General features: G+C 33.1%; 1 protein-coding gene across 6 annotated transcripts in view; it reads right to left on the bottom strand.

The window, feature by feature from the left end:
• Positions 1-1,865: 1,865 nt before the first annotated feature.
• Positions 1,866-24,974, bottom strand: part of LOC142326390 (endochitinase-like) — an 83,740-nt gene continuing 60,631 nt past the window's right edge. For 2 of the 6 annotated variants that reach the window (XR_012756768.1, XR_012756769.1), the window contains exons 2-5: positions 23,310-23,447; positions 15,685-15,844; positions 6,109-6,310; positions 1,866-2,888 (exon numbers count right to left, since the gene is read on the bottom strand). Coding sequence is in view for 1 of the 6 variants with exons in the window: in XM_075368863.1 (XP_075224978.1) it covers positions 6,155-6,310 (156 nt within the window). In the remaining 5 variants the exon portion in view is untranslated. Of the gene's footprint in view, positions 2,889-6,108; positions 6,311-9,817; positions 9,835-15,684; positions 15,845-23,309; positions 23,448-24,974 lie in introns of those variants that run through there. The other 4 variants (XR_012756772.1, XR_012756770.1, XR_012756771.1 and 1 more) reach the window with 3 other exon arrangements.

Genomic DNA, 24,974 nt, shown 5'->3' with positions numbered 1-24,974 from the left:
TTTTATTTACTTTTTAAATTTTAATATCGGGGTCCTTTGCATCCTGTAAGTATGTTCAGTGTTTGTGTCTAAATTTTCTGTCTTGTTTAGTTTGGTGTTTTTAAATAAAATGTAAGGGCCCTTTCCACCCTTACATATGACAAACCTGATTGTGATTTAATCCCTATTTTAAAGAGTGTGATGAGGGCTAATGACTGTAGCAGTTGATGCTCATATAACCAAAAAAATAATAATAAACATAAAATGGGTATAATTCGTATTAAAATAATCAGAAGTACAAAATTTTTTATATTTTAATTTATTATTCAGGAAAAATCACAATATTTAATTAAACAAAAGCTATGAAAATTTTAACATCTTTTTTTTAAATAGATTTTTTTTTGTACAGATATTATATGTTAATCACTTTAAAACTGATATTATTGTGAATTAAAATTGCATAAAATTATAGAATACTACTTATACCTGTGATTTCAATTCAATTTGTATAAGTATTTTATTATAAATAAAAATAAATAAGCTACATTAATTATTATTTATAATTTATACCTCCAAGACGGATGTCAACAACTATAGAAGTATTTCATTGTTGCCAGTGACTTATAAAATACTGTGAAAATGTTATTGAATAGATTAGAACCCCAAATAGATCACATATAGAAGGGTGTGAAGAAGGATTTAAAAAAGGACGATCATATTCAGAATAAATACAAAGTCTGATCGATTCTAAAATATTACGTATCCAGAAACAAACCTTTCTTATATCTTTTACAAAATTTCAGAAAGCGTATGATTTTGTGGACAGAGACTTTTTTCAAATTTTGAGAGAATATGAGTTGACCAGAAAAATTTGAACCTCATTAAACTCACTCTTACAAACACATTCTCTAAATTTAAAATTACAGCAAATATAGGCAAAACTTTCCTAGTCAAAAAAGGGCTGAGACGAGGTGATGAACTATCACCGAACCTATTTAAACTGGTTTTGAACAAAATAAAGAAAATCTTTTGTGAGATGGATGATTTGAGTGCAAAGATCAGATACAAAAACCGAAACATCAAAATAGGATGCCTATTTTTTGTTGAAAACCTATATAAATAATTATAATATTATAGTAATATTTTACATTCACAATAATATTTTATACAATGATATTTATTTAATACAAACATTTTTATTATTTATGTATAAATGGCAATTTTTTAATATATTTTTTTAATTTTTGTTAACGTTTTTAACATATTGAAATGCCATACAAAAATATAAGCTAAAACAATAATTTTGTTATATTTTGGTTAAAACTATACCTTTCAATCCCCATGCACAACAAACAGCTTTTGTCATAATGCATTTCATTTTGTAACACAAATCAATAAATATTAATACATATCAATTAGTTCTGTTTTATCAATCTATCCAACCACCCCAAGGGGCCTGCACCATATCAATGATCAACTGCAACGATATCAATCTGTAGTTAAAATAAACATAACAATTACTTAACAATTACAATTATATATATATATATATATATTTTGTATATTACAATAGAAAATTATAAGAAACTTTTATCATATTCGCTGTTATATGTCATTACGGCCTGCTTATTATAATAACTTTTAAAAAAAATTATCTAAGTATAACTGTTCAATATTACCAAAAGATGTCAAAGTAATTGTAAGCGGTTAAAACCATGTCAATATAAAAACACCATTACATGTATGTATACATACATACATACACACACATATATATATATATATATATATATATATATATATATATATATATTTTTTTTTTTATCTGAAATGGAATATTAATAGTTTCAAAAAAAAAAAATCTGTATGACACCATTATTATTAAAATTAGTAATAACATACAAAATAATATACAAATGTATCAGAATAAATTGTGAAGATATAAATCACATTTAAAGTTTATGATCATAAAAATGTTATATGTAAAAGAAATTAACAAAAAATGACCAGTAATTTACCATCAATTTATTTAAAAGATTTATTAAATATACCAAAGCGATACAAGAATATTAAGTATGTTGGCAATGAATCTTTGCAGATGATCTACTAAAAATATCAATTGTCAATTTACAGAAAAACTTTGTAATTAAAATAAACATTTTTATATAAATAGGGAATACAAGTAAAGTAATCAGCAACAGATTGTCATTATTAAACCAGAACCAAATATCTAGAAAAAAAAGGAAAAACATTAAGAATAATTTTTAAATTATTAAGCAAATAAAAACAAACACGGGAAAGAATTACAATAAAGGAATCAACACTTTTAAATCAACAAATTATTTTATAAACAAAAAATAAAGAAACAATTATTTGTTATTATAAAAAGAAATAAGTAAAGTAATTACAGTAAAAAAAGCAGTAAAGTAATCATAATAACTTTTAAACCAAATAACATTACTTGACATAAAATACAAAACATTAAAAAAAAAATGCATAATTAAAACAGAAGTATTAATAGTATTTATAAATTAAAGATAATAATTATTAGGTACAGTATAAAATAATGGCCAATCATAAATAAAATTCAAAAAAGGTAGACCGAACAAACAATTGTACCAGTGTAAAGTAAATAGAAAATGAGCTCATTGTAAAAAAAATAGGAAAACTTAATGTTATTATAATAATTATTTTATCTCCTCTTAGCAGGTAGTGTTGCTTGAGTATGATGCATGCAGCCTTCTACGTTTTCTGGCCAATCACAGACATTTTCAGAGTGAACAAAAGATTTTATGGGAATAGCGTATGATGTTTTCTTTCACCTTCACACATATAGTACAAAGTGCAATCTGCTTTATCTCGGTGGTATGATATTTAATCGTCTTCCTCTTCACATGACACTGCATTTCCTGTGGAAAAAATATATTCATTATACTCTTAGTTTACCGAACAAAAATATTCAAATTTTTAGAGATTTTGCTGGTTTTGCAGCTTAAAAAAGGAAATTATATCATATTTTTCCTGGTGTACACTATCTTTTTCATTATTTTTTATGATTATGATGCACATACAGCAACAACTGAGATAAAGATAACACCTGTCAGACTAACTTTCTCTGATAATAATGATGTTCACTATACACAATGAACAGTGAACAGAGTCCCCACAGTGAACAGAGTAAAAATGTAATTTGTAGTACTGAACATCACCAGTATTTTTTTTAAACAAATGCAAAAGTATATTCATTTAAGTGAAGAAGGCACAGGAAAATCTCTAATAAGCCCATCGTGAAATACTAGGTATTTTTGAGTACGGCTATGTCATTTTGCGAGTGACTTGTGACGCACATTAAGTTGCCTATTACAATAACAATACTCACACGTAAATTACATAGTTACTACTGGATCATAAAATATGCTTTTGGATTTAGCAGAAATATAATTATTTTATCTAAACGTTTTTTAAAATTTAAACTACAGTACAACTCTTGAAAAGTAATAACAAAAATGATTTTTCAATTACAAAAAACCTATAAAATTGTACATGTAAACTAAATTTTATGCCCGATTACTATAGTAATTACATTGCTTTCAACATAAGAGTTCTGTAACTCCTGGGTGATCTCAAACATTTCTGAAAATAAAATGATGTTAAGTAAGGATCACCTACTATGTTAACTGTTCTTAACACTGATAAAGCCACTGAAAACTATTAATCAAAGTTAAATTACAAGGTTATGTGCCTTTATGATAGACATTTGAAAGACAGAAATGCTACTACTCTGGTTTTGATGTGGTTGTTCCCGAGCGTGTAATTCTATTCTCATAGTATCCAGTAGATACTGACCGCATCAGTTGACAATACTTAAAAAATATATAAAAAATAAAATAGTTTTCAGTAATTAAAAGTAAATAAGCAAACCGCAGTTTTAGATCTACCTGTAGGAAAACATTTGAAGAATATTTAAAAAGTTACAGGATTAAAAGAACATTTCAAACAATAGATTAAACTCATTTTTGGTATACAATACCAGGCTTCCATGGATCCAAAAAATTTTGATTGTTGAAAAAAATTTATACAAATAGATATTATTGTAAATTGTAGTTACGTACCAAATATTATAGTGTATCAATCACGATTGATAGGCTTTTTTATATTTATAAGTTTCATATCTAAATTCTAATGCTAGTTTCTAATTTAATTTTTTAGGTCCTGTTATTCAGTGTTTCATGATGCACTACATATTTGTCAGGATATAACTCAACTGATCTGAAATTTTCTTTCTCTGTAAGTAAATAAATGAAGAGAAAGAAGCAGGCTGGTAGACAATATAATAATATTTGCTAAACAACTATAGAACAGGGAATAGAAACGTTGAAGGAAATTGATATACTTTGATAGGTTTGTGAATTGTATTGCTCCATCCATCTCTCAGCAATTATCTAAAAGGTATGTGGCCCCCTTGTGTGGCCTTGTAGTATTTGTTTACGAAGGTGTTGACAGGTCTTGAAAATTTCAATAATCAGTTTGGAAGGATGAATATTTTTGTGTTTTATATAGGTACGTAGAATGCAGTCATGAGCAGAATGTCTGTCATGTTATTTAGGTATGTCTACATTTGGGAGATTTATAGAGAAGATTGTGTTGCATCCAGTTACTTTTAAGATAATATCTACAATTGTAATTAAAAGAAACAAGTAAATAACCACACTTAAATACAATTCGTGTCTTAGTGTGGCTCAAAGAACTGTAATTCATTACTGCTAGTAAAGAATATAAAAAGCTAATATAGAAAGTAATTTTTATCTTAAATTTCAAATTTATTGTACCTTTTTATCACAAATAATAGAAAATTCACTTTCATTTGTTTTAAATAAATACTGATAAAGCTCTACAGCATTTTTATAGATTTCTCAAGTTTATACATTTTGTTGATGTCAATAATAATAATAATAATTAACAATCTCTTTTGATTAATGATAATTTGTGTTTAATAATTTTAATTATTATTTAATTATAATTTTATTTTTTAAAACTAATTGAATTATCTTTTGAACGATATATTTATTGTTTTTAACACAAAATTAAAACAATAATAGATAATTTAAAAAAGTATAACAAAAGAACTGAAAATTATATATTTGGTTGAGCAACATTCTAGTACGTAAAATTCAGTAAAATAATAATCAGGAAAAAATGAAAGTATAGAGAAGATGAGACTTATAGTGGTGAAAGAAGTTATAATGAAATAAGGAAAGATGTAAGGAACAAGAAAAATATTCAGTAAATAAAATAATACAAATTTACAGAAATGGAAGAACCGTACAAATTTATGGCACATCATTTTGATGAATTTGATATTTTATTTTGTTTACTTTTTTGTATGTAAAGTCTTAAAATATCCATCTTATCATAAATCTCAAATACAATTTACTTAAAAAGTACATTACGTTAGGGCACAACTACAATTAGGCACTTACATCGGTTCAATTTCAGTCGGACAATTCCTGAGAAAGTTCTGTATTCTTTATCCTTATGAAAAAAGTAAAAAAAACAGTAACATGTAGGGGGTTCAAATCCATTAAAAGTTATACTTTTAGCTAGCTACTTGAATCTGAGGTAGTAGCATCGCAAATCAATTAATATCAGGAATATTATCTATTCACTCAAGTAAAGGATTACCACCACTTAACCCTCCATTGGGGGATCTGGGTGAATGGTGTATAATGCAGTCAGATAATTCCACAGGGCATACAATTTTAGGAATGGATGACTGTTTTGCTTAATAAAGAAAGGTTAAATTTGTTTTCAGGTAGCTGTTTAATACGTAAAGAATAGAGATATGGATATGATATGATATAAGAATAGGAGGATATGGTTTCTTTAATAATTATTTAACCGGGCTGCAAAAAGTAAAGGTTATTTGGTTACTCAAAATTCACAAAAAAATCTATCAAATAATATTTCTATTCTACTCCACAGTTAAACTAATTTTAAAACTACAGCTTGGAACAATAAGATAATTCTTACATTAAGTAAGTAAATTAAACTAGCAAATTAAAAATTGGTTATCATTATACAGAATGTATACAGTATAATTTATTATTTTATTTTTGGTAAAGAACTTACGATCTTTAGTTGTATAACCAACACCACCAACAGGATTAGAAGTTTCCTAAGGACCATCATATTTTACTGTGTAACCATCTAATTCTTGTCCTATTGCATTCATTAATGGGAATTTTCCTGTTCCACAAGACCCTCTGAAGTCTTCCGTAACTACAGACCAAACCATGATACCTCCAAATCCTTCTTCTTTTAACCAAGCCATCTACAAATGAAAAAATTAAATATAATTAGTAATAGTTATTTATATCTTAAAAAAACTGCATCTTGTAAAAATCTGTAGTTCTTTTTGATGTTTACTGCAGCAGTAAACAGCTTAATCACTTTACATATTGGCTGCCAACTCTGTAGGATTTATGAAGCCTCCTGTGTGTTCTTAAATTCTGAGTCTGTTGCGTATGGAGTTTCACTATTGTTTAAAACTCTCCTCCATTCAATCGTCATCCGTTTAGCACGTTTATTTTATTTTAAATACACACAATATGAAATTTACTTCATTATCTAAAGCTGGATTAAGAGATTTTTATTTTTGTAATATAGTAATTTGTTCAGTTTGGATTTTTGAGATAACTCAGCCGATAAATTTTTTCTTTCATTTAACTATTTTTAGTGTAAGGTGATACACAATAGGCATAGATTTACAAATAACTTATATAGACCACTGCTATTGAAAAAAATAAAATAAAATGTGCTTTATTGACAAGGCAAAAGTAAGTTACTTTACTTATTTACTTACTTAGTAAGCAAGTAAGTTACTTGACTTAGTTATTTACTTCACAGAAAATAATAATAATAAAAATTGAATAATTCATTCAATGGAATAAATGATAGATTTGCATAAAATTCATGTAATAATTTATTTAATTTAATGGAATTTACAACTACATAAATTCAGATGTTTGGCTACCTTTGTTATATCCATTGAATTGCAGACCATGATTACTAATTTGCAGTATCATTATAACAACATTTATATTACACAAGTAAATGCAATTTTACCCATCATGCCTGATAAAAGCATTTGAGGTTCTTTATAGATTGTTGGTATATGTCTTTGTCATGCTATTATGAATCTTGAAGTACAAAACTCTCAGTTTCCATTTCCTGAGCAAAAATTTTTTATTTAACAACAAACTTGTTCACTAATATTTTATTAATATTTTGCTACTTGCAAAAATAAAAACGATACAATATTTGAATCTTTGAGGATGAGTCTACAGTCATAAATTAAGATTTTTATATGGAAAAATTATTATTAAAATATATTTAATCCACTGGCAAAGAGTTAAAAAAATAATTGAAGAATGAAAATATATATAAATATAAAATATTGCAATATGAGATATTAATAAAAATCATTCGAGAAAAACTATTATTCCATTTAATGTAAAGTTATTTTATTTTAAGATGAAGAAAATTAAGGTTCTTTATTTTTTTTTTTTATTATAATTCAATTAGATTTTAACAATTGCTGTTTGTACAACGGCAATATTTGTGGATAAAAAACGTTTAATTTTATTCATATAAATTTATATGAAGGTCTTTCAAATAATTCAGTAATTTATTAAAGACTAGTCGGAACCTGGACCCCCAAGGCCAAGGTAAAACTTCCACCCAAGTCAGGGTCTCCCAGGGCCGCAGCACTCGCCATTCCTGTGTTACAGAGGGATGGCGCCTTGAACACCCAAAGAGTTAAATTCGGTCGCCATTCCCGTCTACCTAGAAGGCTACGCTCCCCTGGACATGCGCACTGTTCATTATCCTCATTAGTGTGAGAATAATACTGATAAATAACAAATATTTAGACCTATATACTGATAAATAACAAAAAAATATAGAAACCTGAAAAAGAAACTAGAAAAAGACAGAATAACAGTAGCTTTTAATCTTGCTTTTTCTGTTTAGCTTCGGAACCATAACACTTCACAGGATGATGGGTTTGAAGTGTAGTCTTGTACAGTCTCAGGTCGACCATTCCTGAGAATTGTGGTTAATTGAAACACAAGAACACCGGTATACACGGTCTAGTATTCAAATCCGTATAACAGTAACTGCCTTTACTAGAATTTGAATGTTAGAAAGATCGACTTCCAAATCAGCTGAAGAGTTAACCACTAGACCGACCCCCGGTGGGTTAGAATAACAATAGCTAAAGTAACTAAAGTACACACACTTTTGACAGAAAAATTCATAACTTATTTCTTTGCCATAATAATGAAGTAAAAGAATTAATCTTTTTTTTCCGTAAAGAATATCTTTAATTTACAACTTCAGGCTCCTTGGGGGTGAAAAAATAATACAATTATTAATGTTCAAGGGAGCAAGAGCCTCGGTCTGTGGCTTAAAACCTTCCCTGGTGTAATACGAATGTATCCTGAAAATGTGAAAGCAATCGATCAGTTGGTTCTTCAGAGATTTTTTTAAATGAAATACATCAAAAAACCTTCTCAGTTATGCCCAAGAAACATGGGTAAAAATCTGGTTGCGTTTGATCAAGTGGTTTTTTGTTTATCCCGAACAAACAAAACCCCTTTTCATCTTTATGTAATAGATTATACGAGATCTAAAATAACGAGACAATTTTTTTTGACAACCACTTTAAAGTTACTAGTAAACATATGGTTATTATATGACCAGCTGATTTATATTGGGTATGATACTGCTCTAGTATATTCATAACAATCTTGATAAGTTGCAAACTGTAATGCAAGTGATCTGGATAATTTAGGCTTATGTCAGTAAATTAGTTCATAACGCTTTAAAATAAAATATCAAATTTTTAATTTTTCATCTACTTTCGGCTTATTAGTTCCATGAATACACCATAATGGTGACTGTGCTTATATAAATGCAACTGTTAAGTGAAATATCAGGTGAATTTTATTACATACTTGGGTTGATGGTTTATTAAATTTAAGGAAGTTTTTTCCACTCTATCTTCTAAACCAAATCTACTTTGTCCTAGTTAATTTGAAATTCAATTATAGATTGCATTGCCAACATAAGAAAAATAATAGAGGTGTGAATTATGGCAGCTAAAAAACAATAAAAAATTAGGGAATTACCTACCGAAAGATAGTGTAGAACTATAAACCTAGGTAATACCTAGGTTCTATAACTGCCTGCTGGGTAGTGTAAGAAGTACCTGTAACCTTATTTTAAATTTAACTTAAGAGTGGATTTTCTATTTTGCATTTGATGAGATGGAAGCACTGTGTGGCATTGACTTCTTACTAAACTGTATACTTATAATGTTGTAAATCTATAATGTTGTTATATAATCTATAATATAGTGTGGATGACAATTTTGTATATTGTATAATTTTTATACATATATATATATAGCCTAGAACACTCCCAGTAAAATAAGGAATCCAACTTAGTCATACTTCTAAATTGGTTCAACTGTTGTGCAGCTACATTGGAACAAACATACAAACACACACACATATATATATATATATATGTATGTACACATTCTAAATACATTACACTCGTTTTTGAGCAGTGTAAAAATTGAGATACACCAATGAACTGTTAAAACTTTGTTTTTCAAAAACTGTCTGCCTTAAAAAAATCCTATCCTTGAACCCACCTTCAATTTATAATTAGTACAAAGTAACTGTGTACCACCTTAAGGGAGGTACAAATAATGTTAATTTTTCCATTATGTTAATATAACAATATATATTCTATAACATTAGAAACAAACCTGCAAATCCACTTCTAATAACACTTTACTCGTACATCCCAGCTTTCCTTTCTAATTACACGCTTCACTTTAGACCTGAAGAATACATGTGCTGTTGCTGCTTTTTGAGGTCACAAATCAAATTTTATGATCAAATAGTAAATGTAATCATAACAGCAAGTGTTTCCTTAAACCCAACTGATATAATATTGAATATTGGACTTAAATAAGAATTTGTGTGAAGATTACAGTAGGGATGATGTACAGCCTAATAGGCAGTATTATATTGTGTATCCAATTAACAGGATTTGTAATCGGATCTCATCGGTGATCAGTGACAGCTGATTGGTGATTATAATAATTATTATTTATTATGTTGCAGTTACGTTAATGTGCTATAAACTAATACTATAATGCCAGATTAAAGTAATGGTTAAAACGTAGATAGACATTGGCAATATAAGTTGTAAAAATGTTTAACTTCTTAGTAAGCAGTATTATATTTTATTTGATAATGTAAATCTATTTCATGTGTTCTTGTTGCTTTTTACTACCCTGTCTAGCGCTATAGCAGTAGAAGTTAAAGTATGGTAACCCATCAAAATAACCTTTTAAATAAAAACTACAATGAGACAAGAGGATGGTCTTACAATATTACTCGATTGTGCTCTGGAAAAATTAATTGCAGAATATAATAGGAAAATAAAAATACTTAATAAAAATGGGGTGGGGGGGGGTCAACATCTTAATATTTAAATGTAAATGTTTTACCATTAGCTGATGATCTGATAACTTTGGTAAGACTTTAGATAGAGAAAATTAAAATCAAGAACTAGAAAAATGTGCAAACAAATTAGGCTACAAATTTTATATAATGGATTCCAATAATAAAAGTAGAATCCAAAAAGTGAAAATTTCAGAATAAGAATCAATCAAGAGTTAAAAATTTAAAGCAAAATAATTATGCTGAACATGTTTTAGAAAAAAATAAAAGCCAGAACACAAAAAATCAAAGTGGCTTTCATCTTACAAAATTTCTTAGGGAAATCTAATAATTGTAACTTTACGGCCAAAACTCAAAATAATACTGCTAATTTAAGCAAATCTGAAGAATTTTACCAAAATTTTGAAAAGTCATACAATTAGAAAAATAACTAATTTTATGGTCACTTGACTGGAATGGATGAAAATAAATTAATGAAACAAATATTTAACTTTTTTTTTAAAAAAGGAAAACCAAATAAGCTAGTTAAAAAAATGTAAAATCTCAAACTATTAAATATTTCCACAGAAGTAATTTCTGATGAAATCTTTCAGAAAACTAATCTTTCAAGAAAACTAGATAACAGCAATAAAGTAAGCAATAAATAGCAAGATAATAAAGCAAGCAGTAACGTAAGCAAGGTAATAGCAATAAAAGGACTAAAATAAAATAGCAATAAGATATGTTTCTAACTTTTGAAATGTACTCAGCTTATCAGAAACAAAACTGAATCAATATGTAATGACACCCTTAGCTATTGAATCTGCACGTTTTTTTTTTATTTATTAGTTCACATCTTATTTGCATTGACAATAGGATTCACATATTAATACACTGAACTACCCTAATTGAATGACTAATTACAAAATTTAACAGGAACATCAAAATAAAAGATTTTAAAAAGACAGATTAGCTTTATAATTTCATCCAGATTAGGATGAAAATAACTTTATCAAAAATTCAACAATTTTCTCAAGAACTCTTATGACTTGAAATTATAACTACAGTGGCTTCTTCAAAACAAACAATATAGTACATTCAGAGTTCTATCATTCATTGAGTTGTAACTCATTCAGAGTTGTATCTTCCTGTGCAATATCTTATCTGTAAAAGCATCTTCAAGAAAAGAATTTCATTTAAAAACATTTCATTACAATGAATAAACATTGAAAAACATTTTTTTGAAATAATGATTGCCTTTACATAGTAATTTTTAATATAATTTAAAACATAATTTCAAAGACAATGTTAAACATTGCCAATATTAATATAACCATCTACTCACCATTTGTGTTCCATTTACTTCTGTTGGATTATATAATTCTATGACAGTTTATAATTTAAAACATTATGAAGTGTTTATAAACATTATCTTAACACTAAAAAACCAGCTGAAGTTCATTACTGTTCGAAAGACCTATAGAATTTCTTAGGAAAAATCTTATAAAAGTTGTAAATATACAAATATGTAGCGTAACACTTTTTGGCAGTAACAGTAAATAAGAAATCCAGAAAGAAAAACAACAGAACCTTTAGAATTTTAATTACAATGTTCAATGTTGAAGATTTTGTACCTAATTAAAAAAAATTAGTTTAAAACATTTGTTCTCAAAGGGGGCGATAATGCCCCCTTTGAAAATTGGAGGCATTCAAGCTGTCTAGGAAGGTGATGGCTAATAGGAAGGTAACGGCAAAACTATGTTTTCTGATATTTCAAATTAAAATTAAATACCTACTAAAATATTTTTCAATTGAAAGCTTTGTTTTAATAATTGTATTGTTATATACTGAATACGTTATCACTGCTGTTATATAATTATATATCATCATTCATTCTGTGAAACCTCCTATGTGCCTCAAAAATCAATTTTGAGTTGTATATCACTGGAATCAGCTTTTCAAACTCTACAAGTCTATGTGGTGAAAAAAAGAAATCTCCTAGGTAAAAACTGAATATTTCTCAACTTTAGAAACCTCTTGTGTAACATTAATCCACATGGGAGTTTTTCTCTATTTGATATCGTTATGTAGATGGCTTAGGGTGAACTATGTTATGTGAACCAGATGTTACTTAAGAGATTTCATGCAATCAGCTGTTTGTACTTGTATTAATGTGATTAACATATGTGGTTAATGGTTTTTTGTTTTTTATGTAGATTTAACTGTGTTTTTGAAAATATGAATAAGTTATCACATTTTTAGTTGTGGGGAACAAGAAAATTTACTGGTAAGTTAATTTCAATTCCTTTTTAATATAACTTGTATAATTCAATTTAAGGTTAGGATGTACTAAATTTAGCTATCATTTTCATTGATTATTTACGAAAACCATTAATGATACCATATGAAATTTATAATAATTAATTTTTTCCCTAATTATGTTATTTGCTTAAGGTATTGACCTATAAGCAGAATTTGTTTTAAGATTCTTTAGAAATAACTTTTAGTACTTCGATTAAACATCTGTTATGGTTACATTTTCCCTTATAACCTAAAGTATCTTATAATAGAAAATTCATTACACATTTTTTTGTTAATGATTTTATTGTATTATGTTCTTTTTCTAGAAACCCAAGGGGCAAAAAAAAATGAATTTGTTAATGAAATTGAAACAGAAGCAGTCCAGAGCTCCTGTCCTTTAGACAAAACTGGTAAGTCTTGATGTTTAAAAGATTTTTTTAATTGCAGTCTTTGCAGCCATTTTTACACACTAAATTGAATCTATCCTTTAACTTTATTTTAATAAATTTAAAATTGGTAATATGTTCTAGTAAGTTGATAATTTCTTGATAATTACTTTTTTTTAGATGTGCACTTTGCACATCTAACATGCTGAATGCCTTGCATCATGCAAGGCATTCGGTCTAGGATTATAGCATAGGATCATCACGATCCAATGCTATAAAGTAAGCAATATAAATCGATTAAATAATATCTGGTAGCTCTGTCAATAAAATAAAATTCCAACATTCATAAATTTTTGTTCACTACCATATTATTAGCTTTTATGATTTTTTCTTTCAGGTACCCCAGATCAGTTGAAGGTATATTGAAAGCAGCGGTAGGTGCAAATGCCAGTATCGAATTAGTTCAACAAAATGTATCTTCTTTTGATGAGGCCAATGAAGATAGAATCCTTTTTTGTAATTCGTTGATACCGATTTCAGGTAACACTGCTGTCTATATATTTTTAGATTCTAATAATGAATATTCACAAGACCTGCTAGAGTTTATTGATATAGTTGTCTCAAATAACACACCAAACAATAATTCAAGAGCTATTTCATCAATGATTGACTCTGAGGTAAGTTCTGAAAGACCTAGTATTGAATTGACTGTTATTAATGAGGAAGTTGGGTCAAATATTCCTACTGCGACTAACACCTCTTGTGAGGAAGTAAATAAGGTTAGAAAAACCAAAAAAAAAGTATTGCCGACATAAAAAACATGAAACAGAAATTTAAAAAAACAAAAAACATAGAGCTTTAGGAAAACAGTATTTAGGAGATAAAAGAGTTGGAAGACAGGTTGTAGGAACACTTGTAAAGGAAGCTAGATCCCTAAAAGGTAGATGTAACCGTGTCTTATTACCCGAACCTTCGAAAAGAACGAATCAAACTTTTTTGTGCACTACGATATCTGATACCAAGCAACAGAAAATATTTAATAATTTTTGGCATAGTCCTACCTAATAAAATAATATTATACTGTAAATTTATGTAAAACTATAATGTATAGAACTGTTACTTTAAACTTTTAAGAGCGTTTTTATATTTTCACAATATACTAATGAAGCAACAGTTATTCATTTGTTTTATTTTTAGTTAGCAAACCTTATTATAATAATTCAATACAAAGTTTAATTTTTTGTTTATAAAAGTCTGATTAGTTATAATACAAGTCAGTAGGATAAGAAACTAATTAAATATCTCTTGTAATGTTACTATATTTTTTTTGTCATTAATTTTTAAGAATGTTTTTATATTTTCAGTGTACTAATGAAGCAGTAGTTATTCATTAGTCTATTTTTAGTTTGTAAACCTAATGGTAATTAACCAATTAAATATCTCTTATAATGTATTTTTGTACTGTTATCTAAAAAAATGAAAGTGTTTTGTTGTAAGTAACGTCTTTACATTCTATCTCTACAATTATTTTGTTTCCTAGTAATTTCAATAATTCAGAAAAACATTTTATAATATAAACCTAATAATATCATGAACACTTGTATTAGGTTTCAGTTCAAGAAAAGAGCAGGCAAAATTAAGTTTCTAGGCAGACAGATGTTTTTCAAAGCATATTTTTCAACTATAACTAAAACATCCAAGTTCAAAAGGCCCTATGTAGCCGATCACCATTGTTTGACATAACCTACATGTTTTTTGAATTGTAAGAAATCTTCTAAGCAAGTAATAGATGAAAAAAAGAATTTATCTTAAATACAGGTAATTAGAAATCTTAGATTAAATTTATGATATAACTGTTATATTACATTCTGTTAATTCAATTTCAAAGGTTTTTCTGCTCTCCTGAAAAAATTAGAATGAATGATGATATATATATATATATAGTTATATAACTATACAATTAAATATCCATTTTAATTGCTCTCATTTAAAGTGTAACATTCAACTCAGAAATGGGATATGCCACGTTTAAAAACAATTGCAGTTGCTGTTTTTAAGAGAACTGCAATTATTATTTTTAACAGATGGTAAGTTTTAGGCTAGAAACGTTTTGATTCTCAATGTGGGTGGTGGGTGAAAAAGTTTAACAATCAATTGTTTAAAAGAATATTACATAAAAAAAAACAAAAAAACATGGTGAATATTTGGACTGTACAACTATGCTGGCCAGGAGTTTGACTGTGTGGTTTGTCAAGCTCTTCATCATTTGGCCATTAACATTTTACTTTACTTTATAATCTTCAATCTCAAACATAAACAACAAAACAATAAATCTCAAACATTTTTAAGTGATCATAAAAACACAAGTATAAAACATAATTATGTATAAAATATAATTCTCAAGACTTATCTCTTCTAATAGAAGAGATACAATAATATGAATAATATCTGTATGACTAATAATTAAAATATAATAAAGCAGATCTTTAAATAATTACAGGATTCCATCCTTGGCTCTTGTAGTGAAAGGTTGTGTCTTATTGTGCTCTGTGATTGTGAGTTGTAACCAGTCCAGCCAGGTGTTCAACAGTTCTTCTACCTGCGTCGCCAGACAATGTGAGAAGGGTCTGCTAGGACATCAGCCGGGCGGCCAGCTACCTGGATTACAGGCCAGTTACATTAAGAAAAGGATAATCCTTTTCTTAATTTTATTTCTATTCTATTCAAATTTCTATAATAATGTAAAGTGAACTCTTGTAGTCATTACGAACACATTAAGTTAATAGCCTATTATTATAGGACTATTGTGCTGATTTTAAAATAATTTTATTTTAAATTGTTTGATATAATCTGTACCTATTTAGGTCTACAGGTTATATCTTGTTTTGATTTTTCTTGTCAGTGGTTTTATTTTGCAGCAAGTGTACATTAAGAAGTGTTTAATTAAGTTTAATTTTAATTTTTAAATCTTATTCTTTATTTTTCCTCAATGGAAGGAAAAGTAAGGCCTGCCCCGCCCCGTTCTCCCACCCCGGAACTGTCCGTCGGTGGAGAGGAAAGCGGGTCTGGCGCTAGGAAGCGCCAGAAACGCCGGGACTCCGCGCCTCCTATGGAGACGGAGCCCGTAGCGGGCTGCAGCAAGGCTGCAGCAGCCGCCAACCCGCAGGCTGATGATGGGGCCCCATCACAGCCTGCTACCGTCAGGCGGGAGAAAATCCCGCCAATAATGCTGGACTGCCCGAAGGAGTGGCCAGCATTAGCGCGCGACATTAAGTCGCGGATCGGGGGGCGCCTGGTGGCTAAAAGCACCGGGCTCTCGATAAGGCTGCAGCTGGGCAGCGAGGCGGATTACCGGGCGGTGCAGAGTTTTCTGCACTCGAAGGGAATCGCCTTTCACTCCTTTCAGCTCCCGAAGGACAGGGAGCTAAAGGTGGTTATACGGGGAATCCCCTATGGGGCTGCCCCGGAGGAAGTAAGGGAGGAACTGACCTCCCTTGGCTATGAGGTGGTTTCGGTTAAGAAGCTCCTCACAAGGGACGGTCGGGAAACCCCGACCTGCCTAGTGGCCCTTAAGAGGACCCCTTCGGCCCGGACCATTTATGACCTTGGCAGTATTTTTTACTGCAAGGTCGCAGTGACTGCGTTTGTGTCACGAGGGGGGCCACCCCAGTGCCACAGATGCCAGAAATTTGGACACTCGTCCAATTACTGCCAGAGGGCCCAGCAATGTGTCAAGTGTGGTGGGGACCACGACACTGCCACATGCGTTAAGCCGCGTGAGGAACCAGCCTCATGCGTTAACTGCAAGGGGCCTCATCCGGCTAATTACCGGGGTTGCCCCTATTATAAGGAGCAAGTCAATAAGGTCAAGGGCATTAAAAAGCCCGCGACTGTTGACGGCCGCAGCTGGGCCCGTGTTGCCGGTGGGGGAAAATCAGCCCCCAAACCGGAGGTGCCGGCACCTGTGGCCAAGGCGGTAGTGAAAAAAGGGGAGGTACCCTCCCCAACACCCGCCAAGCCAAAACCGGCGGCGACCACCAAGAAGGTGGTGAAACAAAAGGCGGCGTCAAAGCCGGCCCCGGCGAAGAAGGCCAAGCCTTCCTCGACGGGAAAGGCCAAGCCTTCCTCGACGGGAAAGGCAAAGCCTGCTCCGGCTGGGAAGGCCAAGCAGGCTGTTAAAAACACCGCGGCCCCTGTGACCCCGCGCCCCACCAAAAGGGCGGCCGCGCCAAAAGCCACCTCCAGCGGCAATCCGAAACCGGCTACCCCGTTGGAGACCACTGGCATGGACTTCCTGTCGCAGATGACAGTGAAGGATATCCTGCCACATATCATGATGGTTTTGCCACGCCTGCTCCAGGCAAAATCTCTCAAGGACTGTATTCAGTCCTTAATAGAGTGCCTCATGGCTGTACTGTCCAGGTATGGTTAGGCCCACCCTCAGACTCTTGCAGTGGAACGCCAACTCAGTAGTAAGCCGGACGGAGGAACTATGCCGTCTGGCCGAGGATCTACTGATAGACGTGATACTGTTGTCTGAGACGTGGTTGAACCCAACCAAGCAACTGACCCTTCGGAACTATTTTACATATAGGACGGATAGGCCAGTTCGACCCGGATCTCGCACCTCTGGTGGAACTGCGGTTTTAGTCCACAGACGCCACATGCATACGCGCGTTGTTCTTCATACAAACGTGATGGAGCAAACGTGTGTGCATGTGGAGCATCTGGGCACGGTGTATCGGCTGGTTTCGGCTTATAGCAAGCCGAACGACGCGGTAACCGGCGCAGATCTGGATGCCGTGCTGGAAAATTGGGATGGGCCCATGATACTCATGGGCGACCTCAATGCCAAACACGTGTCATGGAACAGCATTCTGACAAATCCGAATGGCAGATTGCTGTACGAAAGGGCGAGAGCCCGCCGCTTGGTCGTCGTAGGCCCTGAGGTGCCCACGTTCGTGCATCGCTCAGGCAGATCTAGGCCTGACGTGCTGGATATCGCAGTCATGAAGGGGGGTACCCTCCCATTCATGATTGAAACGATAGAAGACCTCAGCTCGGACCATTCCCCTGTCCTGTTGGAACTAGGTCAGGCAGGGGGTGGCCGAGATCCCCCGCCTATACCCCGAAGGTCAGTCAACTGGAAAAGGTTCTACGAGACCCTCCAGCGGGAGTACAGGCCGGTAAATCCTGAGCTCCTGAACACCCCGGAGGAAATCGACGACACTGTCGGGCGCGTCACGTCGTCAATGACTGAGGCCCTGGCAGGCAGCTCATCGGCCAAAACTCGAGCAGTTGTTCGAAACGACCTCCCTCCTCATATCTCCGAAGCCATAACGGAGAAACGACGACTGAGGAGGAGATATCGAATCACCCTGTCCCCCGCTGATAAGCGGGCCTTTTATAATCAAACGGACAGGGTAAAACAACTGCTGACAAGCCATCGAGAGGATTCGTGGAACGAATACCTCGCCTCGGTCTCTGACGACATCTCCTCGGTGTTCAGGTTGAACAGGAGACTGCGAGAAGGGAAGAAGCCTCGCCATCCGGTTGTGGGGCAGCGAGGTTTTCTTGCATACTCGGAGGCGGAGAGGGCCGAGGTATTCGCCGATACCTTGGAGGAGCAGTTCACTCCAAACCCCCCTCCCTCCCCGAACGACGAGCACACAACCGAGGTGGAATCCTTTCTTGTAGATTATTTCTCACAGGTGGAGGATGCCCCTCTAGAGATTGACCAAGTCACTGAAGCGGAAGTTTCCGCAGCCATTAAGGCCACAAGCCCCGACAAGGCCCCGGGTGTCGACGGGATCAGCGCCCGTGCATTCCGGAACATACCGGCCTCCGTGATTACAGCAATTTCGGTGATATTCACGTCCATTTTGTACGTTGGATATTTCCCGAATTGTTGGAAAACGGCCAAAGTCGTATGTTTACCCAAACCGGGGAAAAGTTTACTTTTCCCACGGAATTATAGGCCAATCTCCCTGTTACCGGTATTGTCTAAGTTGTTCGAGAGGATTTTTCTTGAAAAACTGAGGCGATACATGGAGGGAGAAGTGCGGCCCGAGCAATTTGGGTTCAGGGAGGGTCACTCAACCACCCTCCAACTGGTAAAAATAATAGACGACCTTGTCGGAGGCCTGAACAGGAAACGGGTGACTGCAGCCGTTTTTCTGGATGTGGCCAAGGCCTTTGACAAAGTTTGGCATAGCGGGCTGCTTTATAAGCTAGCGCGATCGGCGATCCCCTACCGCTATGTCAGACTGATGCGGTCATATCTGCTAGACCGACATTTTGTCGTGCGCGTAGGGGAAACGATTTCCTCCACCAGAGAAATAGCCGCTGGGGTTCCCCAAGGAGCAGTACTTTCCCCGTTCTTGTACACTTTGTACGTGAACGATATGCCGCTGTCGGAAGGGGTCAAAACGGCCCTTTACGCAGACGACACGGCATATTTCTACGAATCCGCAAATGTGGATTACGCGGTCCGGAGGCTCCAAAGGCAGCTGGACTTAGTGGAACCGTGGCTCGACATGTGGAGAATCAGGGTCAACGGTGAAAAATCGGTGGCCGTGATGTTCACATGCAAGACACGAAAACCGACCAGAGAGCTGGAAATCTCAGGGGAGAAAATCCCTTTTGAGAAAACAGTTAAGTACCTGGGGGTGGTGTTGGACAGGCGGCTTACCTTCGGCGAACATGTAAATTATGCGACCCGGAGGGCTAAGGCCGCCAGAGCCTCACTATACCCAGTGCTGAACAGTGCCAGCCCATACCCACTGGCAACTAAGCTTCTCATTTTTCGGCTGTACGTACTGCCGATTCTAACATATGCTTACCCGGCATGGGGGGCAATGTTGAGCTCCTCGCTTCAAAAGAAGATCGAGGCCGTCCAAAACATCGCGTTGCGGACGATCTTTGGAGCTCCGTGGTTCGTCAGGAACGCCACTCTCCGATCTGATGCGAGATTTCAATCCGTGTCCGAGGTGGGGGTGGCGCAGGCGCGCAGACTGTTCGGGAGAGCGGCTGTGTCCGAACACAGTCATCTTCGGGACATCTGCAGAGAGGACCCAACTCCGACAGTTGTAAGGAAGCGGCCTCACGCCGTACTGGACGAACCACCGTGATGGTGCGGTGCGGTAGCCGAAAATCGACAAACCAGGCTTAGGGGCCTCCATATCGCATGAGCCATAAACGGAATAGTGCGTCAGACGCGTTTCCGGGGTCGCGAGTGAATAGTTTTTTTTTTTTTTTTTTTTTTTTTTCGCGAGTTATATAGTTTGAAGACTTCAAATACGGTAAGTCGCGCACAAAACAAAAACGCGGTCTAAAAGGGAAAAGAAAAGGGGAAAAAAAACGCGGTTTTTTTTTTTTTTTTTTTTCTTTTTCTCGCGTGTGTTTTGTTCTGTTTCTCTAGTTTCAGAAACGGGAGAAACGTGGATGTGGAACGACGCGTCGTGCCGTCTCATCCTGCCAGTCGAAAGGAAAGTAAAAATTAAATTTTTTTTTTTTTTTTTTTTTTTTTTTTTTTTTTTTTTTTCTTTTTCTCGCGTGTGTTTTGTTCTGTTACTCTAGTTTCAGAAACGGGAGAAACGTGGATGTGGAACGACGCGTCGTGCCGTCTCATCCTGCCAGTCGAAAGGAAAGTAAAAATTAAATTTTTTTTTTTTTTTTTTTTTTTTTTTTTTTTTTCTTTTTCTCGCGTGTGTTTTGTTCTGTTACTCTAGTTTCAGAAACGGGAGAAACGTGGATGTGGAACGACGCGTCGTGCCGTCTCATCCTGCCAGTCGAAAGGAAAGTAAAAATTAAATTTTTTTTTTTTTTTTTTTTTTTTTTTTTTTTTTTTTTTTTTTTTTTTTTTTCTCGTGTAGGTGTTCTGCTTCTTTTGTTGCAGATGCCAACAGCCACCACAAAAACAAATGGTTTCTTCACTGCAGCCACGCGGCCCCCCCAACCCCTTCTCAGACACACGCGTGTCTGAAGGTTAATAAATTACGTGGAAAGAATAATTACTGTTTACTTCTTTCCAGAAAATCGCCGCCCCAAAACCGCGATCGCGAATAGGTATCATCATCTGTAAGTTACACTTACAGTAAGATAAAATAACCCAGCAATTGCGACTCCTCCGGAAAAGGGGACACATTGCTCCCTCCTTATAGCTAGTGCCCCGTTGTGGCGTATTCCTGCTAGCCTATTAAAGAGTTAGCACCGAAAGGACTTCAGTGGACGGTCTGAAGGGGAATTACGTCGGGAGGACAGGCTTTATAAGCCTAGCCTTCCGCGGTCGGCCCATGAAATGGGTTCGATAACGCTGGTTTAACAACGGATTGGAATGCAATTAAATCCGTCTTAAATTCACTAAAATAATAATAGACAAAACTTGAAAAATTAGATCCGAGATTAAAAAAAAATAACCCTTTTAAAAACAAGCCCGATTAGAAAGATCCAGCAGCAAGGGACTCTGTCCAGGTTCTGCGATAAAGTAGGGAGTAATAGACTCCTGCCAACTTTGCATTCCATTCCAAATAATTACAGTTACGGAATTCGTGATTTGTACATTTTGACAATCTTAAAATCTTACACAGTATACAGAAAGTAAGGCAAATCAGTAAGAATTTCAAATTAAAGTTTTATAAATTCTTAAATTAACAGTTTCACTCCAGTAGCAGTTATTTTAAATAAATAATATTTAGTTTATATTAATTTTAACAATAGTTTCATAAAATAAATCAACAGCACTTATGTATTGAATAACGCTAATGTACTGTCTTTTTCTAATTAATCTTTGGAATGTAACGTATTACTTCAGAGGATTATATGTATGAACGTAAATGAAATTTAGTCATGTACAATCTCAGGTCAACCATTCCTAAGATGTCTGGTTATATTTGAAACTCAACCGCAAAAGGAAACAGTTATTAATGATCTAGTATTCAAATCTGTTTAAAAGAAAGTTCTAAGGTTCAAATTCTAGTAAAGGCAGTACAGATATGTACTTTTATACAGATTTGAATTTTACTAGATTAAGGATATTGGTATTGGGTTACAATTAACTGCCTATCTCAGGAATGGTCGACCTGAGACTGTACAAGACTAAACTCCATTTATATTCATATATATCATCATCTGAAGAAATATCTTGCAGCGATTCCAGAACCTAATCAGAAAAAGAGAGAATGGTAACGTACTAATTAATTTTTCAAAGTAATGCTTCTAAATAATTAAATTTTTTATAATGATTTAATAAATGTAATCTGATATTTTCATTGGCTTTTAATTATTGCTACTTAAAAATTATACCAAGAACATTCTAGTATCGAGTTAAATTTTAAAAGTGTTTATTTGGTTATTTGAAATACCAAATGAAGTTTTTCATTTGCCCAAGTAATTTCCTTTTCAGATAATGTGTATCTATGTCCAGAAACAGTTTACGGATTAACTTCTGTTAGTATTTCCTGTCGAGGTAATATTAGAATATCACTGTGTGCTGGAAAAACATAAAAAGGAGATGGACCTTGAAAGTGAGGAAAACTTACTTCCGCTTCTTCTGTTGATTCTTTTCTAGATAATACACAAACTAACCACAAAGCACCATTATAATGCACAAGACAAAACCTTTTATATCATAAATTTGAGGAAAACCAACTTCTCTTTCGTGCAAAACTTTAAGTTGTTCATATTCTTCATTTCTGGAAATAATTTTTGTTTTAAAATATCCTTTCCTGACTGGTAAAAAAGCACGCAACTTCTGAGTACCTTAGATTGCCATCGTTTTGCTAAATACTTTTCATTTGAAACAAATATGAAATTCATATTTTTAATATTTGACCAAGCCTAATAATAAAGCTGAGTGACTGTTGTTACTTGATCTTGCTATGGGCGTTGTAAACTTGCTTTTGATGTTAATCTTTTCTTTTAAGACTATCACCAAAACCAACAAATGCACTTTTTAATGTGATGTGGCAAACGAATGCCATTCTGCCCCTGGACCAAAGTCATCCTCATCATACATTAAATTCACAAAATTTTTACGATTTTTATATTGAGCTGCTGAGCCATCTGAGAAGTAAGTTTATTCACAATATTATACTATTCTTTTAAAAACTGAATTAGTTTTTACCTTTTTTAAGGTGACACTTTCATTTTCAACTTTAAAATTTTCTAATTTAACCAAGTTGGTCTCTTCAATTGCTAAAGGATCTTTTTCAATATCACCATTAATAACATCTAGCGGTTCCTCTTTCAGTTGTACTAAATCCTGTAATACAAAACAAAATATGAATGCTACAAATTAAATATGTTTATGATTATTTGTATAATTTATAAAATAAAAATAAATTGCAACTCTAATTGACTTACAACACACATTAACAGATCAGCGACTGTTATATTATTATTATTATTATTATTAGACGACTTTAATGTGCAAGGTTTTACATGAGAAAATCACAAAAACCTTTCTTTTGTTAAATATTAACATCCAAATTTAAATGTTAAAAATGCTAAAGACAGCAACAAAATTCTAGCAAGAACTTTGAAAAACTATTAAACTACGACGAACCAAAGGTAAGATTTCAATTCCAAAATTCAGCAATATGAACTGACAAATCAAAAACACATAAGGAAATAAAAATAGACAAACTCATCAAGAAAATAAACAAGGTAACAGGTGATGGCTTGATTGCAGCAGAATTACAAAAGAATCATGCAAACAGCAAAGAAAAAAACTTAAGAAAGAGATATGGAAAACTCAAAAAAATGACTATGGCTAAAAACATTTACCAAAAAGACAGAATTCATAACCATCCAAGATTCCCTAAAGTTGCAAAATAACAAAATATGGGAAAATCAATAAATTCAACAAATTTAAATATATGGGAGAAATAACCCAAATTAATGGTTTAGATAAATAAAGCCAATCAAGCGCGAATGAGAATATTAAAATAAGCCTATCAACTAACAAAAGATATCTTCAACAAAAAGAATATTTCAGAAGATGCCTAAATCAGATATTAAAATAATCAAGTAGTAAAAAGTAGAGATGCACCTGTTTACATCAGATGCATAATCAGTTTAAAAACAGACAACTTAGTCCAGCAGAATAAAAGAAGGTAACGACTTGAGAAAAGTCCTAATCTCATTACACCACCGACAATGTGGTGAAGGAAGCTGTGACCACTTGGATTCGAGAAAGACCGCCATAATTTTTCACATGAATTTGTCACACGTTGGGATAAGTGTACCAGTATAAATGGGGATTATATTGAAAAATAAATACAGCATTTTGTAGGTAAGGTATTATACTTTTATCCATTTTTATTTCATCCCAATATCTATTTTCATTCCCATGCTATGTATATATGTACAAAATTTATCAGCCAAGCCTCATATATAGACCAGTAAAACAAGATAAGTTTTGTGGCTTGAGACATTGTTTTAACAAATTTGCTCCAGTCTAAAAAAAGTATTTTTGTCAGATAGATTTTTGTCTGCATATATACATACGCATACATGTTGTTCTGTTTTTTGTCTAATAACTCTGGAGATTCCATAAACCAATTTTCTTCAAACATGGTACTAGGTCCCTTCAAAGGAAAACAATGTATTAAAAAATTTGCAAAAATTTGAAAAAAAGGGTGGGGATATTTTGTCCTTAACAAAATTTAAAATCTTTAATCAGGCACTTTAACAAACAATTTTTTTTATAAGCGTTGAAGTTTTTTAATCAAGATCACAAATTACCAAAACTTTTTAATTAATATTCAACTCCTCTTCAAAAAATTAC

Source organism: Lycorma delicatula, chromosome 6, assembly GCF_047948215.1.
Source record: "Lycorma delicatula isolate Av1 chromosome 6, ASM4794821v1, whole genome shotgun sequence".
NCBI lineage: Eukaryota > Metazoa > Arthropoda > Insecta > Hemiptera > Fulgoridae > Lycorma > Lycorma delicatula.
The sequence above is the reverse complement of the archived record's forward strand: the minus strand, read 5'-3'. Positions and strand labels throughout refer to the sequence as shown.